General features: G+C 33.8%; 1 protein-coding gene across 4 annotated transcripts in view; it reads right to left on the bottom strand.

Moving 5' to 3' along the window:
• The window catches only part of USP15 (ubiquitin specific peptidase 15), a 146619-nt gene that overhangs the window by 33942 nt on the left and 91677 nt on the right, over window positions 1-21000 (bottom strand). For 3 of the 4 annotated variants that reach the window (XM_055248772.2, XM_055248773.2, XM_055248774.2), the window contains one exon: window positions 16471-16615. In XM_055248772.2, the coding sequence (XP_055104747.1) occupies window positions 16471-16615 (145 nt within the window). Of the gene's footprint in view, window positions 1-16470; window positions 16616-16867; window positions 17069-21000 lie in introns of those variants that run through there. The other variant, XM_055248775.2, reaches the window with a different exon arrangement.

The raw sequence follows: 21000 nt of genomic DNA on the forward strand, positions 1-21000 counted from the left end.
GCTATTTTTACCTCCTGGTGCTATTCCCAGTTTTCAAATGATTAGTTCCACAGCAAAATACACTTTCCTCTAAATCTATATGGAAGATAATTTTCCATGTTTCTCAATGACCTAGAAGGCACTTCAGGTAGAAGTTTTATTGTGTGAAAAGTGCAATAATTACATGGAAAGGACTATTTTTTAAAAATTCCACCACAGATTGGTACTTGTGTAAGATACAGTAAAAATGAACCGCTAGAAAAATTAAATTAAAAACACCATACAAAAAATAAGTCTTGCTTTTTATTATAAAACTTGATATAAAATTACCCTATCAAATTGCTATAGAGATTTTTGATCACTTACAATTTCTGTGCTTATTTTATTGTTGACCAGAATTATCTTGTCCATAGACACATTGTAAGAAACACTGTTCTACTGTGCTTACGATTATCTGGTACTATACTAACACTGGGGATATAAAAGAAAACCAAAGATAGCCTCTGCTTTCACAATTCTCAACCACATAATACGTATTTGTCCATGAGAAATGGACAGAAGAGAGAAAGTAAGAAAAAGGCAAGTAGGGAAGTGGTAACAGTATATACAAAGAGTTTCGAAACATAATAAATTCTAAGAATTGAAAGTAGTTTTGGTTAAACAAGTAGACAGAATCCAGTTTGAATTTTACCCTTTAGGTGACGGAGCACAGGTTTTAAACACATAATAATCATATTTGCTTTATAAGACAGCAAATTTGGAAGCACTGTATTCAATGGATTTGAAGAGGACAAACGATGGAACAAAGAGATGACACATATATTTTGATAGTTCACAAAAAAGATGCTTAAGCATTGAAATAATGTAACAGGAGAGGAAAGGGAAAAATATGTGTTATATAAGAAGTAGAATGAACAGGACTTGCGATAAGTCTTCAGTTTTTGGCTTGGGTTACTGGGTTGTACCTATAAGAAAGTGTAGGAAATAAAATAACCAAGATTAGTGTAAGTAGGCATCTTGAGTTTAAGTTACATGTAGTTTAACTTGGCAGGAATGTCCATTTAACAGTTACATATTGGAGGGAGATTCAGAAGAGAGAATTATGGATGAGACAAATTTTGGATATTAGTATATAGATGGATGTCAAATTCTCAAAGGTAAAGGGAGTACAAGGAACCTAGCAAACAGGAGGTCAAGAGTGACCTAATCAAAAGCAATTTCTATAGGGTGGTATGATGATAACAGTAATGATAACAGTATTTGATATTTTTATATGTTTACATGTGCCAAGCATTTCCTAAGCACTTTATCTTCATTTTACAGAGGAAGAAACTACGAAGTTTCTTATCCAAGGTCACATAGCTTGTAAGTGGCAGAATTAGCATTTGAATACAGGCAGTCTAGTTCCAAAACCCATGCTTTGACCTACCATGCTAAGCAGCTGACAGGCTATGGTGAGATAAGGACTACTGAATGGGAGATGGGAAAGTAGGGGGAAAGCACAGATCATCCTGTTCAAGGTCATGGGTCTCCCTCACTCTACTTCCCAGCTGAAAAAAAGACTTGACTATGTATATATGCTGAAAGGAAGAAAGACAGTGAAGAGGTGAGGTTAAAAGTATAAAACAAGGCCGGGCATGGTGGCTCATGCCTGTAATCCCAGCACTTTGGGAGGCCGGGGTGGGCGGATCACGAGGTCAAGAGCTTGAGACCATCCTGGCCAACATGGTGAAGCCCTGCCTCTACTAAAAATACAAATATTAGCCGGGTGTGGTGGTGCATGCTTGTGGTCCCAGCTACTCGGGAGGCTAAAGCAGGAGAATCGCTTGAACCCAGGAGGCGAAGGTTGCAGTAAGCCGAGATTGCACTACTGCACTCCAGCCTGGTGATACAGCTTGACTCTGTCTCAAAAAAACAAACAAAAAAGAAGAATAAAACAAAGAGTAAACAAGGGAACAGGTCTCCAGGATGGTAACAGAGGTTCCCGGTATCATCATGACAACAGATATATTTTTGGTATGTTATTATACAATGGTACTACTGTAAGTATAAAAGGGAGCTAAATGTATGTTTTATTTTACTATTAAGGATTTCCTTATTTAAAAAAGTAACATTTTCGTCACAAATTTGTTTCATTTAAAAAACACTTATTAGAAGTCTTCTCCTGGCAAAGTATAGAAAACTGCACTTAGAAAAGCCCTAGAAATTATTCATAATGCCTCAATTATGTATCAAATATAGTATATAACAGAAGCAGCATTATGTGATATACACCAAATCTGGTATATAATTGAGGCATTAAGAATAAGCATTATATATTGCTCAAGATATTTTAGGTACTCCTCTTTTTAGAGCTGGCACATGTGTGAAAAAGTACCAATAGTTGGCATATGAAAAAATAAAAAAATCAGGTAGCAGGAAAAAAAAAGGAAAAAAAAAAAACAGTTGGCATATATAAAGGATTCCAATATGTTTTTATTGAGGGTGTGAACAATGTGTTTTTGCTGTGGCAAAACGGATTTCTGATACGGGAATTTCTGAGGTGAAAAAAATGTAGAAACTAGCATAAGCTATAATGTTTTAATTTGCATCTCTGGTAATTCTCTATTTTATGACCAAATGAACATATAAGTTACAATGGACAGTAATGTGCTCTAATAAATGAAATAAAAATGTGACTCAAATTTCAGCTTCCTGATAAAGCCTCACTTATGTCCCAATGACTCAAAGAAAGAACTTTGCTTCCATGACATTTTGCTGATCATGTTTTCTATTATATAACATATTATATCTTATTTATATGTCTACCTTATTCACTAAACCATGAACTTCTAGAGGACAAGTACTGTCTTTTAAAATTAGGTATGCCAATGTCTAGAACAATGCGTGGCACATAGTAGAGACTCAATGGATGCTTGTTGAGTCAGTTAAATAAATTAGCTACTAAAAACACGGAAAGGAACAACCGGTACCAGCCACTGCAAAAATATACCAAATTGTAAAGACCATCAACACTATGAAGAAACTGCATTAACTAATGGGCAAAATAACCAGCTACCATCATAATGACAGGATCAAATTCACACATAACAAATATTCACCTTAAATGTAAATGGGCTAAATACCTCAATTAAAAGACACAGGCAAATTGGATAAAGAGTCAAGACCCATCAATGTGCCGTGTTCAGGAGACCCATCTCATGTGCAAAGACACACGTTGGCTCGAAATAAAGGGATGGAGGAATATTTACCAACCAAATGGAAAGCAAAAAAAAAAAAAAAAAAAAAAAAAAAAAAAAAAAAAGCAAGAGTTGTGTAATCTTTGATAAAACATACTTTAAACCAACAAGGATCAAAAGAGACAAAGAAGGGCATTACATACTGGTAAAGGGATCAATGCATCAAGAAGAGCTAACTATCCTAAATATGTATGCACCCAACACAGGAGCACCCAGATTCATAAAGCAAGTTCTTAGAGAACTACAAAGAGACTTAGACTCCCACACAGTAATTGTGGAAGATTTTAACACCCCACTGTCAATATTAAACAGATCAATGAGACAGAAAATTAACAAGGATATTCAGGACTTGAACTCAGCTCTGGACGAAGTGGACCTAATAGACATTTACAGAACTCTCCACCCCAAATCAACAAAACATACATTCTTCTCAGCACCTCATTGTACTTATTCTAAAATTGACCAAATAATTAGAAGTAAAACACTCCTCAGCAAATGCAAAAGAACGGAAATCATAACAAACAGTCTCTCAGACCACAGTGTGATCAAATTAGAACTCAGGATTAAGAAACTGACTCAAAACTGCACAACTACATGGAAACTGAACAACCTCCTCCTGAATGACTACTGGGTAAATAATGAAATGAAGGCAGAAATAAAGATGTTCTTTGAAACCAATGAGAACAAAGATACAACGTACCAGAATCTCTGGGACACATTCAAAGCAGTGTGCAGAGGGAAATTTGTAGCACTAAATGCCCACAAGAGAAAGCAGGAAAGATCTAAAATCGACACCTTAACATCACAAAAGAACTAGAGAAGCAAGAGCAAACAAATTCAAAAGCTAGCAGAAGACAAGAGATAACTAACATCAGAGCAGAACTGAAGGAGATAGAGACATGAAAAACCCTTCGAAAAAAATCAATGAATCTAAGAGCTAGTTTTTTGAAAAGATAAACAAAATAGACCGCTAGCCAGACTAATAAAGAAGAGAGAAGAATCAAATAGATGCAATAAAAAATGATAAAGGGGTTATCACCACTGACCCCACAGAAATAAAAACTACCATCAGAGAACACTATAAACACCTCTGTGCAAATAAACTAGAAAATCTAGAAGAAATGGATAAATTCCTGGACACATACACTCTCCCAAGACTAAACCAGGAAGAAGTCAAATCCCTGAATAGGCCTATAAAAAAGTCTGAAATTACTTGGGGAGGCCGAGGCAGGCGGATCACGAGGTCAGGAGATCGAGACCATCCTGGCTAATATGGTGTAACCCCATTCCCGCTAAAAAATACAAAAAATTATCCAGGTGTGGTGGCAGGCGCCTGTAGTCCCAGCTACTCGGGAGGCTGAAGCTGGAGAATAGCATGAACCCAGGAGGCAGAGCTTGCAGTGAGCTGAGATTGCGCCACTGCACTCCAGCCTGGGCGACAGAGCGAGACTCCATCTCAAAAAAACAAAAAACAAACAAACAACAAAAAAAAAACTCCGAAATTGAGGCAGTAATTAATAGTCTACCTACCAAAAACATTCCAGGACCACATGGGGATTCACAGCTGAATTCTACCAGAGGTACAAAGAGCAGCTGAAACTATTCCAAACAATACAAAAGAGGGACTCCACCCTAACTCATTTTATGAGGCCGGCATCATCCTGATACCAAAACCTGGCAGAGACACAACAAAAAAAGAAAATTTCAGGCCAATATCCCTGATGAACATCGACGTGAAAATCCTCAAGAAAATACTGGCAAACCGAATCCAGCACCACATCAAAAAGCTTATCCACCATGATTAAGTCGGCTTCATCCCTGGGATGCAAGGCTGGTTCAACATACGCAAATCAATAAAAGTAATCCATCACATAAACAGAACCAATGACAAAAACCACATGATTATCTCAACAGATGCAGAAAAGGCCTTCGACAAAATTCAACACCCTTTCATGCTAAAAACTCTCAATAAACTAGGTATTGATGGAATGTATCTCAAAATAATAAGAGCTATTTATGACAAACCCACAGCCAATATCATACTGAATGGGCAAACACTGGAAGCATTCCTTTGAAAACTGGCACAAGACAGGGATGCCCTCTCTCACCACTCCTATTCAACATATTATTGGAAGTTCTGGCCAGGGCAATCAGGCAAGAGAAAGAAATAAAGGGTATTCAAACAGGAAAAGAGGAAGTCAAATTGTCTCTGTTTGCAGATGACATGATTGTATATTTAGAAAACCCCATCGTCTCAGCCCTAAATCTCCTTAACCTGATAAGCAACTTCAGCAAAGTCTCAGGATACAAAATCAATGTGCAAAAATCACAAGCATCCCTATATACCAATAACAGATAAACAGAGAGCCAAATCATGAGTGCACTTCCATTCACAATTGCTACTAAGGGAATAAAATACCTAGGAATACCACTTACAAGGGATGTGAAGGACCTCTTCAAGGAGAACTACAAACCGCTGCTCAAGGAAATAAGAGAGGACACAAACAAATGGAAAAACATTCCATGCTCATGGATAGGAAGAATCAATATCGTGAAAATGGCCATATTGTCCAAAGTGATTTATATTCAATGCTACCCCCATCAAGCTACCACTGACTTTCTTCACAGAATTGGAAAAAACTACTTTAAACTTCATATGGAACCAGAAAAGAGCCGGCATAGCCAAGACAATCCTAAGCAAAGAGAACAAAGCTGAAGGCATCACATTACCTGACTTTAAACTATACTACGAGGCTACAGTAGCCAAAACAGCATGGTACTGGTACCAAAACAGATATATAGACCAATGGAACAGAACAGAGGCATCAGAAATAACACCACACATTTACAACAATCTGATCTTTGACAAACCTGACACAAACAAGCAACAGTGAAAGGATCCTCTATTTAATAAATGTTGTTCGGAAAACTGGCTAGCCATAGGCAGAAAACAGAAACTGGACCCTTCCTTACAACTTATACAAAAATCAATTCAAGATGGATTAAAGACTTAAATGTAAGACCTAAAACCATAAAAATCCTAGAAGAAAACCTAGGCAATACCATTTAGGACACAGGCATGAGCAAAGACTTCATGTCTAAAACACCAAAAGCAACGGCAACAGAAGTCAAAATTGACAAATGGGATCTAATTAAACTAAAAAGCTTCTACACAGGAAAAGAAACTATCATCAGCCATGAACAGGCAAACTACAGAATGGGAGAAAATTTTTGCAATCTATCCATCTGACAAACGGCTAACATCCAGAATCTACCAAGAACTTAAACAAATTTACAAGAAAAAAACAAACAACCCCATCAACAAGTGGGCAAAGGATATGAACAGACACTTCTCGAAGACACTTACGCAGCCAACAAACATATTAAAAAAAGCTCATCATCACTGGTCATTACAGAGAAATGCAAATCAAAATCACAATGAGATGCCATCTCATATACCAGTTAGAATGGTGATCATTAGAAAGTCAGGAAACAACAGATGCTGGAGAGGATGTGGTGAAATAGGAAGGCTTTTACACTGTTGGTAGGAGTGTAGGAGTGTAAATTAGTTCAACCATTGTGGAAGACAGTGTGGTGATTCCTCAAGGATCTAGAACTAGAAATACCATTTGACCCAGCAATCCCATTATTGGGTATGTACCCAAAGGATTATAAATCATTCGATTAAAAAGACACATGCACACACATGCTTATTGCGGCACTTTTCACAATAGCAAAGACTTGGAAACAACCCAAATGTCCATCAATGACAGACTGCATAAAAAAAAAGTGGCACATATACATCATGGAATACTATGCAGCCATAAAAAAGGATGAGTTCATGTCCTTTGCAGGGACATGGATGAAGCTGGAAACCATCATTCTCAGCAAACTATCACAACAACAGAAAATCAGACACTGCATGTTCTCACTCATAAGTGGGAGTTGAAAAGTGAGAACACATGGACACAGGGAGGGGAACATCACACACCAGGGCTTATTGGGGGTTGGGGGGCTAGGGGAGGGACAGCATTAGGAGAAATACCTAATGAAGGTGACAGGTTGATGAGTACAGCAAACCACCTTGGAACGTGTATACCTATGTAACAAAACTGCATGTTGTGCACATGTACCCCAGAACTTAAAGTATAATAATATGATAAAAAAGAAAAATTAAAAAATAATCCCATTCACTAAATAAATAAATAAATAAATAAAAACAAGAAAACAAGTTTGGTTGCTTTTTATTAATAACTCCTTTGCCCCTTTCTCTTTCCAACTCTAGATGAATCTAGGCATGTTTTATGCACCATGTAACTGAACATTGTTGGAAAAAATTTCAAGTGAATACATTTATACCATTCTAAGTTGATGATCTCCAATATCAAATGAGACCTCAATACTGCTGAGCAATCTTCTTACCCTTTCATTCTTAGCTAATGATCTAGTCTTGTATTTTGGGGATAATGGAAGCCATCAGAAAATCTAGACATTGCTTGCATCCGTAATCCCTTTCTTTCCTCCTATTGCAAATGAAGTCTCATTCCTCCATTCAAATGCATTGTAGGGCTTAGTTCTCAGATGTCTTTTTCATAGATGCCCTCATTTAGACACAACCATTTCCATGATTTTAAATACCATCTACAACACGCAGATTTTTATTTCCAGCTTAGGCCTCTGTTCTATATTCCATACTAGCATATCCAACTGTCTATGATCTATCTGCTTGGATGTTTCACAGACATCATAAACTGAACACGCCTAATATTAACTCATAATCTCCTCCCCACCCCAAATTTATTTCTCCTACTATGGTCTTCTTCCTACTACTCTGGAATTTCATTAAATGGTTACATCTATCATTATGATATATAAGCCAAAAACTAGAGAGACACTTGTGATTCCCTTCACCTTTCATTAATTTGAGTGCTTTCTACATGCCAGACACTATTCCAGGCAATGGGGCTACAACAGTGACTAAAACAAAATCCCAGCAGTCATGGGAGAGGGAGAGAGGGAGAGAGGGAGAGAGCACGGGGTGGGGATGCGGGGAGAGGGTGTCTGTGTTGGGAGTAGGGGAAGATACACAGACAAACAAAAAACCCTAATAGAAATAAAGCACGCCAGATGGTTATGAGTACTGTGTGGAATGTGGGGCAGTCACTATTTTTTACAGGGTGACTGAGGAAGGACCTGACTGATAGATAATAGCAACCTAATGGAAGTGAGAGAACAAGAATATATATATTTAGAGGAAGAACATTACAGGTATAGGAAACTGCAAGTTCAGAGACCCTAAGGCAGGTATGCTCTTGGCATGTGTGAGGGTGAGGATGGAACAAGGTAAGCATGGAGGTAAGTGATAGGAAATAAGCTAGCATGGGGCCAGATCCTACAGGGCTTTGTACATTTTTTTAAGGACTCTGGCTTTCGTTGATCACTGAGTGAAATGAGAAGGCATTTTGTGTTATTGCCTAAGTAATAGAAAATGCCTTAGGTTTGAAACAAATTGCTGGCTGTTCTTTTAAGAACAGATTGTGGAGGGTAAGGATAGAAGCAAAGAAACCAGCTAGCTGACAAATGGAATGAACCAGATAAGAAGATGGTAGCCTGAAACCTCTAGTGCCTTTGTAACATTAAAATCTAAATTCTCCCTATATGATCTGGCTTTTGCCCACTCCTTCAAACTCATTTTGTTTCACTCCCCTTCATACATTATTCCACAAACTACACTTCTGGTTCCTCAAACTTGCCCTTCTTAGCGGCTTTGCACATGTTTTTGGTCCTTCTAGCTTCACCTGCCAAACTCATACATATTCTTTGGTCAAAGCTCATGTTACTTTTGGTAAATATGACACCCAGCTTCAATCAGGTGCTCTCCAAGCTCCCGTTAGCACTCTACTTTATCTTTCATGATACTTATCATAATTCATGATTGATTTAATATTTATCTCCCTCATTAGACTGTAAACTCCATGGGAAAAAGCTGTTTTGTTCATCATGGCATAATTAGTGATTATGAGAGTGAAAGTCACCTAATAGACCTTCAATAAATATTTGCTGAGTAAATGACTTCATAAGTCATTCATTACTTGAAAAAAATTACCCAGCTTGATAATCTACAATATTTTGAAAATAGTGCTCTGAATAACTTCTGGCTTTCGAATATCAACTTTGTCACTGAAGGATGAAAAATATCCACCAGTGATACTCAGAAGAATAAAAGCAATTCCAAAAGGAGTACTTGAATAGTTTTCAACATTCTGCACATCAAATGAATAAGTGTGTATATAACCTCCTAGGGAAATTGTTTTAAATGGCACAACATTAATGCTACTTAAAGACAGCATCCTGTATTATGGGGGCCAATTATTTGAACTAAACACAAAAACATTTTTAATAATTGTACAACATGTGAATATACTTAATGTCACTATACACTTAAAATGGTTATACTGGCAAATTCTGTTATATTTTACCACAAAAAACAAAACATAAGCATTTCTTATAGGTTGACTGGCATAATTTCAAAAAAATACATGATCTCAAAATGTACTGAATAATAACTCATAATAACTTGTCTTAGTGACTGGAAATGAAACTTTCCTTGCTTCAATTTCCTCATTAGTGGAATAGAGATACTTACGCCCTAACTCACAGACCTCTGTGAAGAGAAAATTAAGTGAAAAACAATATAAAAAAAACCCTGCATTATACAAAGAAGGGTACTGCTCTTAACAGAGGCTGCAGGTTCAATACAGGGCTGTTAATGTTTTAATATGGGTTTATATGAGAACTAGTAATTGATTTAGATATTACTATTAATCGAACAATGGTTTAAGTAACCAACTCACTGACCCTCTCCCTGCTGAACAGTTTATAAATCAATGTAAAGAAGTAAATGGTAATCTTTTAGAAAACATTTTGACATCAAAAGAATGAGCTGCCTGATTTTAAGTAAGAGAAGTAAATCTGAAATAGGTTTTTCTTTCCTTTTATTTTCTTGGAGGGAGGGAGCAAATCTGTAGTTCCCATTACAGACTACAGATTGAAATTTCTTTTGTTTTGCTTTTAATTACAAAAAAATCCTTGAAATAATTACAAAAATTGATACAAGATACTTCAGCCTTATTATATTAATAACTTCTGTTATAAGATGTAGTCACTACAATACTATCTAATAAGTTTATTATTAAATTGGTGTTGGCCTTTCCTAGCCAGGATAGTAAAACCTTTTTGTATTTTAGAATTAGATGCAATAATTTACAACTCTTCAAAAGAACCTCTCTATTTCTGTAAGATCTCTATTATGTCATTTTCCTATTACAGAATTAGGGACAGATAAAACACATAAAAACCTGTATTAATTCAGAAAGAGGCACTAATCTCAGGGAATTTTGCTTATTCACTGAGAAGAATTGAACAGCGACAAATCAAATCTCATGTCTCCATCTGAGATTAAGAAAGGCATGTTTTCATAATAAATCATTATTAGCCAAGTTACACAAGTGCAAGGCATTCTTTTAGAGATACCATTTCTCCCCTAGTTTTGAACACTAAATTTTTACAGAACTATCCCATATATACTCTTTCTTAAAATAATCTGTCTGAGAACGTAGGTTCTTCTTTCCCACCTCTGTTCTCTTTCAAAAAGGAAGGGCTATTCTAGTCCAAAGGGAAAAGTAAAAACATTGGTATCCATGTTGAGAAAAATGAATGGTTCTAATGCAAGTAAGGTTGTTTCCATTTTTTCTTTTTGCTTTTATCAAAATGGATAGATGACCTGACTGAGTTGTCATTTCATAGAGGATTGAATATATTTTTGATGACAATTTGCTATGTAATTTCTGGCACATAACATGAAAGGAACTCACATAATTGAGTTTAACATCCTGGATTAGGATGAAAACCTGACCTAGGAAGTAGTAGTTTTAAATTTTTCATTAGCCACATTCTCAGTTTATCAGAACAAATATAAGATCCTAAACTATTTTTTAAAAAGAGTTTTGTGTCTCAGAAGTGAGGTTTTTCCTTTTAAGATGAAAACTATATTCATTTAAATATAAGGTTGGTAATTTAAATAAAATTAGAAGGTTTCGTGTTAAACTGGACTTCTAAGAAACTGAGTTCCAATAAATGCAAAAAGAAAGTCTCAAGGTAAGAGCAGGCTAGTTGAAGTAATGTAATATAGAAATAACAGCTTCAGAAATGACTTTTTCTCTGTTTTACCATGTAATGAAGATCTATCTAGTTTCTTAAAAATGTTATTTCTGTGTAGTATTACTTATTCTCTTAGATTAAATCTTTAAAAAAGTTTAAACTTTCTATTTAACATTCTTCTAAATTTTTGAAATTATGTTTTCCTAATCAACAGATTATAGAAAAAAAAGCTGACCTTAAAAATGCTTGAAATCCCAACTTATTTTATATTTTATGACAGGAATAATGAATAAGTCTATGATTAGTATCATTTTTTTCAATGACTTCCTAGAATCTATTTAAGGAACTCTATTATGTCCAAGTAAAGATTTTGAAAATAACCATCTTATGCCATGCTGCTTTCCAGTGGAAAATACTATATTACTCTCCTGCTTCAAATCCATCTGAGGAGATGCTTCATCCAGGAAACTAACCATCAGCCTCCTAGGTAGGCCTTGACAATGAAAAAGACAAGGGTTGGAGTGCTCTTGAATCTACTGAACTAATGCTAATTAAAATTATCACCAATAATGCAAAATAAAAACTGGGCATTCTCTAGATGGAGTAACAGATTTAGGGCACTAGAAAACTATCTTATTATATTATTTGAAGCAATGGGACATGGTGGTATATGCCTATAATCATAACTACTCAGGAGGCAGGGGTGAGGGGTAACCAAACTCAAGAATTTTGAATTTCCAAGTGCCCTACAGATAGAATATTCCAACAATTCTATGCTATTATATCCCTTACTTATCAGCTTCCCTAGGAAGAGTTAAATTAGCATAGTTCAGAAATTAAAGAGATGATAAATACCATTATTGCAATAACACTACGTGAAAAATAAAAATACACTTAATTATTTCTTCTTAGTCCACTAAGGTCCACGTGGAAAAAGACTCAAGAAAAGAGAACAGACACAATGGTTATGGAGGACAGAATCTCCACTTGTTGAATTTAAAAAAAAGATGAGATAATTTCTACATAATACGTATTCTGTATTTATAATGTGCCAGTCAGTATCCTACGAGTTAAAACCATTAACCCACGTAACCCTTACAAAACTCCTAAGATAGGGTACTATTATTTTCCTGTCAGACGATGAGAAAAATGAATTGTGGAATTAACTTGTCTAGGTAAATACAGTTATTATAATAGGCAGGAAAGCCATGCTTTTAATCCAAGTAGTGTAACTCCATGAACTGTGATCTTAACCTGTATTATTAGCTTTTTATGTGTTTCTTTTCTTTTTTTTTTTCAAGCCAGACTTTGGCTTTCAAACTGTTCCTCAGAGTCCTGGGATTCCATGAGAAAGCTTCTGGGGCCATTGTGGAAAGTAAAGGAAAGCAGATGGGGTTCTGGGAACTTCACCCAACCAAAGCAATTTTACCATATCTACTTAAATATTGGGGACATAATTAAACTTTCCACGGTAACTTAAAAAAAAGGTTTTGATGCTAAAATACAAAGCGTTTGAAAATCACAATATCTAGGCTATAATCTTCATAAGGTCAGGATATACAGTTGTTCTTGGTATCCATAGGGGATTGGCCACGGGAGCCCCCCTCTCCACCTTGGTGATACCAAAATCCATAGATGCTCAAGTTCTTGATATAAAATGGTGTTGTATTTGCATATAACCTAGATATATCTTCACATATACTTTAAATCATCTCTAGGTTTGTTACAATACTTAATAAAATGTAAATGCTATGTTAATTATTATACTGCATTGTTTTAAAATTCACATTATTTTAAATTGTCATTTGTTTATTTATTTTTGAGATGGAGTTTTGCTCTTGTCACCCAGGCTGGTGTGTAATGGCGTAATCTTGGCTCACTGCAACCTCCACCTCCCAGGTTCAAGCGATGCTCCTGCCTTAGCCTCCCGAGTAGCTGGGATTACAGGTGCCTGCCATCATGCCCGGCTAATTTTTGTATTTTTTAGTAGAAACGAGCTTTCATCATGTTGGCCAGGCTGGTCTCAAACTCTTGACCTCAGGTGCTCCACCCGCCTCAGCCTCCTAAACTGCTGGGATTACAGGCATGAGTCACCATTCCCGGACAAACTGTTATATTGTTATTTTTTACTGTGCTATATGGCAGTACCATATTCACCAGAAAAGGTTAATACTCATTCATACCATTATATCAGAAAATCTTAAGTACCAATATAATTAAATTAAATAATAACAGTAATAATGTTAAATCACACTCAGATTGGTGCTGCTTAGTTTTTAATCATTTGTGGTCAAAAGATTTCACTATCTCAAGGCTACTGATGGGCTAAGTATAACCCACGCTTACATTAAAAAAGTATACTTTTTTACACTTTTTTTTTCACATATGTTAATACTATACCTGATGTGCTGAAATGAACACCTCAATTTGGAGGACACTGAATTAATTTAAGAGGTTACATTCAAATTCAAATTGTCAGTAGAGATAATATTGATAATATTTTCTAAAATTCATGAAAATTGCCTTCAATTGCAAAGAAGTTACAAGGAAACTTGAAAAAAGCATAATTGAACAAATAGTATCTGACAAAACCTATTTAAAGAATCTATTCTATTAGTTATCTATTACCCTTTTTATTTTTGGATCTATGAACTTACATGAATTTTTGTGAAATAGAGGAGTAAAGGCTACTACCACCATTTTGACCCTCTTACAGTCAATTTTCAGCTCGAGAGCTGACATCTTAATCAATTAAAAATCATTTAAGTTTTAAGAAAGTAAAACTAAAGGCCTAGCTTTTCTAATTCCAGATGTGAACTAAAAGCTAAAAGCAGCACAAATAAAAACTCATTTTTCTCTTCTCCAAATTGTTTGAAGAATTTTATTTTAGAGACAATATAGTTTCCAATTAAATAAAGTGATAGTCATGAAATAATATCCACTGCTTAAAATACTCACTGCTAAAATTTTCGTCAAAAAATTTTATGGCTATTACCATAAAATTATAAACCATCATGCTCACGGCTATGTCTCAGATGAAATGGAATACGTGATGGTAAAATATATTAGGAGGGTCTGCAATAGAGCTATCAATTTATTCTAATAAAATAGTTTTGAATAGAAGCAAAAATGAATAAACTGAAGATCCTCACACCTTAAACATAACATGCAAGAAAGCTAAACGATGCCAAATCTAGCTCAACCTAGCTGGTTAAAAGATTGAATTTGAATACCTATTTCTGAGAAATTGCAGTTAACCATATGTAGACAATACTAAACAGATGTATCAAAGGCACAGAAAACTAGGATGTAGTATTGCTTTAGAAGGAATTTAGTCTGAATGCTGGCCCAAGCCTCCCATGAATGATTAGCATCAACACAAATTCTTGTGCTCTCCTGACAGATTCAAATTTTGAATCCCTATGTTGTTGAAATATTTTATTAACATTTACGAAAAAGCACCAAGATTGGTTTTCTATACTAGGAAAAAAAAATTTTAGCTGATATCAAGCATCTGGAACCAAAGTAATTTTGGCAGTTCAAGGATAAAGAGGTATATAAAAATTAATATAACTTGGTGATCTGAGAACAGGGTTTTCTACTACTGGTATAACCACAATTTACGTAAAACATGTTCCAGAGATGGTCCAACAGATATTGTCCCATTCCTATCTCTGAAAGCTAAGCACCCATGTACTTTACTTTGTTATTTAACTATTAGGATAATAATATATTTTGGCTTTCTTCCTCATCTAGAAAAATAAAGATAAAAATTTAAATTTTTAATTTAAAATATGTTTAACTAGTGCTAGAATTCTTGAAAAACTATTTTGAATAAAGTAATTCACTCTATACTATGAGCAGGATTACTCACTTGAAGATTTAAAGGAAGAGTTTATTAACCTATATATTAACCTATCTGCTTAGGCAGATAGGCCACTTCCCAAGTGGTTCAACTCTAAAGCAAAATACCAGAAATCGATTATGCCTTCCCCACTTAATTCCTAAAAGGATGCTAACTCCTGGCCTACAGTGTATGACAGATTCTAATTTCCAAGAATGCTATAAAGGCAATGGTTAATTTAGGAAACAGCTGTATGAATGATGATGTACAAAAAGATTCACTTAGAATACTGAATGGTGAAGAGTCATCCTTTTCTCAGATAGTGAGAAAGATGTCTAATAATGTCCTTCTCAATCTATATCCTGCATTTAATCTATATCTTTCGAGGCTGCCTCCTGGGCATAGGAGATTCAACAAAAAAATATGAATAGAGAACAGAAAAGTTTAGATTTAAAACTAAAAATCCAGAATTCACAAAAGGGACTGACAAAAAAAAGGTTAAAATTCAAATATCAAAAACGGTTTGCAATTATTCTAAGCTTTTATAAACACAGAAATTTTATCTGTAAAAGGGGAATAAAATAACCAGCCGTAAGTTTATACACAGTAACAGTGATATTAAAAAATATATCTCTCTCATTACTTCAGAATCAATCAAAGACATAAATATTTAACAAGTTAAGTTGAAAGAGGATATAGACTAGAGCAGAAAGAAAAGAAAAAGGGGGTGGGGGCAGGGGAAAGGTAGTTATCTCTTATATCCCCAAATTAAAAGACCTTTAAGGGAAAGTGATTTGTTAAAATATGTATACAAAAAGAAGTTCCCAAGGTTTTCCTTTTTAAAATTTTAATTTCCCATTAAGACAAAAAAAAAAAGAAAAAAAGAAAAAAAAAGTGCAACAGACTTCTACTGAATAATGGAGGAAACTCACTAGCTTTTTTGCTTTCTTCCTCCCCCTTTTTAGACAGCTTAAGTTTTCTGTTTGATATTATGTTTTTGCAAAGTGATATATATATAATCTTGTAATCGTGTACATTATGTTAATCAATCACATGTCACCTAATTGAGAAACATATATTCTACTACCAGTAGTAGAATGAATGAGTCAAATATGTATGCTTAAATCTTCCATGAAAAATGAACTTTCAAAACATATACTCATGTTCTGGCATGAAAAACCCAACTTTATCTTCTTGTATTACAGAATTCCAGGAAACATGAGTTTCACTTTGTTTACAAAGACCTACCTGAATAGCTGAGTTCATGAAACACGTATTTCCCAAGTTACTTAGGCCACAGAGGCCTGGCTGTTCATTGTTTCTTCCAGGTTCTGAATAATCATAGTTCTTATAAGCAGTATATGATGGGAGACAGTAATTTGAGTTTTTCACACTGGAAGAAAAAAATATTTTCATAATGCAGCCAATTATATTACAACATATTTATAATAAAGAGTACTTTAGGCCTATTTATGAGATATGTGGTTGATCATTAAATTTCTTTTATAAAGTACTCAACTCAGATACTTTTTTAAAGACTTGAACCTCAAACAATAACTCACCCTGAATTAAGATACTCCTTATCCAATCAACAAAATAACTCTCATATACCACACCAACCAATACAAACCACTATTATTTCTACCTTTGATTAACTGGAGCAGCTTTACAGCTTACTCCATTCCCCATTGCTCCATCAAATTTAAAACATTCCGATTTTAAACACCAGCCGCAGCAACAAATCATCTCCTTTATGACCCTTTTGCATCCTGTTATTGTAACAGAGTAAAAACGGTAGAAACAGTAAGATTTATGCTTTAAAAAGTTACAGGTAAGAGGAGAGATTTCCAAGACCACTGTGACCTCACTGTTATGATGCACTGAAGATTCCATTTACAGTTTCTATGTGAGACCAGCAAAAACTAGTATTCAAATGCAGAAAAAAGCCTGGGTAAACAGGAATACAAAAATGATTCTAAGCAAGTATATCCCAGTGTTACCTGCCTTTTCTTTCTTCTGGTTTCTCAGATCAATGTAGTTTATTTAATTAGATAAATATAACCTCAAGATAATTTAAATGTTAATGTTAAAAAACTGTAATATTCTAAAAGATACAAAATTAGGATAATTTTTAGAAAGAAGAAAATAAACAATCCCTCTTCCTTTCACATATAATAAAAAATAATTTTGTGAAAAAGAATGGATTCTTTCCTATTTTTTAATAGGTTATCTTATAAAATATGTATGATGAATATTTTGGATATAATTCAAAAGCATGCTTTCAATCTTTTTTTATTAATTAGAAAAAACCTGAATGAGATCTTTCCTAAAAGCAAATGATACTATAAATAAAACAGCTTTATAAATGAGCATGATAAATCAGTATCTCTAGCAATTCACAACTGGCTATAATTTATTCCTGGTATTACTTTTTTAAAGTAGTTTTTTCTTATAATTTCAAATACTTCACTTTATTATTGCATATAGGACACTCTCACTTTATTATTTTAAGAGTTTATGTGAACTATACTACCTGTTCTAAGAAAGTCTTTAGTAAACACAGACACACACACACACACACACACACACACCCAAACAGAGAAAACACACAAAACCAAACCAACCTAAAATTACACATACGATGTTGGCCTACTAATGTTTTTGCATTTTTTAAAAAAACACTCCTTTCTCCTACAAACAAAAAAGGTCAACCCCTCAACTCTGAAAAAATAATCCACCCTGAGATAAAAACAGCAGGCGCCAAAGAAATGTAACATTGATCAATTCAGATTTGGAATTGCTAGACTTACAGCTATTTACTTGACTTAAACTAAAACAAAACACAAAAAATATAATTCGTGCATCTTTTTTTGGCAGATCATTAGCCTATGATTCACATTTTATTTTATATTCCTAGTAACTAATAAAGTACAAAGCGCCTATTAGCAATTTTAAGTATTTTCGCTCATAATTGGATTATTGAGTGTAACTTTGGGTACACACAACAAAAAGCTGAAGTACAAAAAAAATCCTGTTTTTCTAAGTTTAGTGCTAAAAATGAAGATCTTCTGTATATTATTTTAAAAAATGCAAGGCTTGCATTTTCTACACATTCTACACATTACAGAGAAGAAAAAACTTCTGGCTGTAAAATTATAGTAAAATTTAAGCAGCCAGAGCACACAGGAAAGTATGCCCAAATGCATGCTCATGCCTATACACACACGCACGTGAAAAGACTAAAAGCATATTTACATGCTCATTCCATAAGTATATATTCAGAAACCCTGTCTCTCCCCACTTGTAACACAAAGGGATGCTGGAAGCTCTACTCTTCTTTGCAGCAACATGATGGAATTTGATGGGACAGAAATTCTTATTTACTGAGAAATGAACAAAAAACTTACTTGCAAAGCAGTTTTTTGGTTTTGTTTTTTAAAAAAATCTAAATCCCTAAATAATATCTACAACTTTGCTCAAAGATTGAGATAGTCTAGATGCTCAAAAATGATAATGAAAATCAATGAATTTAAGATACTTTAATATTATCTTGATTGGTCACTTATAATCCACATATTATGCGTGCTCTAAATGAAATATTAAAGCTTGTCATGGAAAATATCAAAACTAGCAGTTTATATAATTCAAAAAATATATGAAAATCTGGACCCTAAAGATAGCCTCTAGTATCTTTCATGACTATGTCTACTAATTATTTTCTAAAGATCTTAAGCTAGTCATCATCTTTTAAGGCTATGCTACTTTGCAAAACTAAATTTACAGTAATAGTAATGGGAATTTTAATACTATATTAGATTAATTCTGTATTATATCTATCCTTCTTTAATAAAAATACACTAAAAATACACTTTTTTTGTGAAACTGAACCTTACCTTTCTATAAAAAATGTCAGATTGACTTTTAAACTAGCACTGACACCTGACTTTATAAATATATAATTTAATCCTCATAACTATAATTATGCCCATTTTGCAGTTAATGAAATGATGCTTTTAGCTAACAAATTTATCAAGAGCTAGATGGTTAGCTCCGGTAGTTTCTAAAATTCACAGTTCCTGCTCATGGCTCAGTCTCATACAGGGAATCATTTTCATTTCAAAGAAAAAGATATAAATGAATTAACAAAAAAATAAAAATGTGTTCTGCATTTGGAATGTCAAATTGAGACAATAAACACATTAAGAATATTTTTTAAAGGCAGTGTTAGTAATATATCAAAGCAAATATAGCAGGGCAGAAAAATACAGGTTATAGAACTGTTACCAGAAAGACAATCTGACAGATATTTAAAAATGTACTTAAATTATAACTGAGGCAAAACCAAATACACAAGGGACTAATAGGTACAATTATGACACAAGGTAAACAAACTATATTACAGTAATGGATTTTTCATAATACTAGTTTTTAATAAAAACTTATGAAACTTAAATGAAATAATTCCAAGTATACTTTATTACTTGGAATTATTTTATAACAATATTCTTATTTCTGGAAATGAAAATTTTATATCTTAGAAATGTATCAGTGTAGGGGTAAGTCTTGAATTTATAAATAAATTTCATAAACTATTGATTTTAATACATTACTTATACTTGTAGACTATACTATTTCCACATATATAAGGTTTCAAAAACATACTTAATCCAAAAAGGTCATTACCTATTTTACATACTTTTAAGGAAACTATGCTATTGCTATCTGAAGTCTTCCCACAAGTTGAATGGAAATTCAAGAAATAAATTGTATGTAAAACAGTTGTTTAAACATGATGGAATTCAAGTTTTTTAAGGTTAAAAAAAAAAAAATTTCCATTTTACGAATGCTTAAGCTCTGTTCCTTACTAAGAAAGACAATCCATACATAAAAATGTACTTTTAAGCTCAAAATGGTTCACAGCTTCATGGTACCTCAGTGACTATTCGCTATTAAAATTCCATAATATGACAGGGCTATTTTAGTGTTTGAATTAAAAAAGTATAAATAGCTAAAAATATAATGTAGTCATATAATAGAATCATTCAAACTTAAGACTCTAATTTCTCTCAATAGTTTCTGCAGTCAGAGGTTTTGAGATTAGATTATACTGTCACGTATTTACTAAGAATGCAAACAGAACAAAATCAGAAACATACCAGACCACACATACCAATATGGTAATTCTGGTCAAAATATAGTCTACATTCAATATAGTCTATATACAATGTTAAAAATCTCTCCAAAGAATGACTGTAAATATCTGTAAATTAATTCTCTTATAGTAAATATGATAGCCATCTGCAATGAGTAAATCGTAAGTAATATTTTATCTAGTATGAAAAAATGACTTTTGGTAAGTTTACTTAAAGCTCTCATGTAATACAAACCAAATTACGAGGGGTTATTTTCACTTTTTTTTTTGGCCTGTGCACATACATTTTTAAATAGAAGAGAAGATACTACAGTGTAATATTGAATATTCAGTGCCTTCAGTATTTTAGTATTACACTATGTTGTAATATTATTACACATAGTGCACATATCTTTTCACAAATTACTGAAATAAGAATGTGAACATTTTAAATGTTCTTGATTCATATTGGTAAGCTATTTTGCTAGAAAAAATTATTCTAGTACTCCAAACACTCAGAATCGTTATAAAAATACATGTCATTGTTTAATTTTTCCCAATGTGACTGAGGTAAGGGAAAGCAAATGGGGTTTTTCATGGTTTTAATTTACATATCTCTAATCAGTAGTGAATGTGAAAATGTAAAA

Source organism: Symphalangus syndactylus, chromosome 17 (genome assembly GCF_028878055.3).
Source record: "Symphalangus syndactylus isolate Jambi chromosome 17, NHGRI_mSymSyn1-v2.1_pri, whole genome shotgun sequence".
NCBI classification, from domain to species: domain Eukaryota; kingdom Metazoa; phylum Chordata; class Mammalia; order Primates; family Hylobatidae; genus Symphalangus; species Symphalangus syndactylus.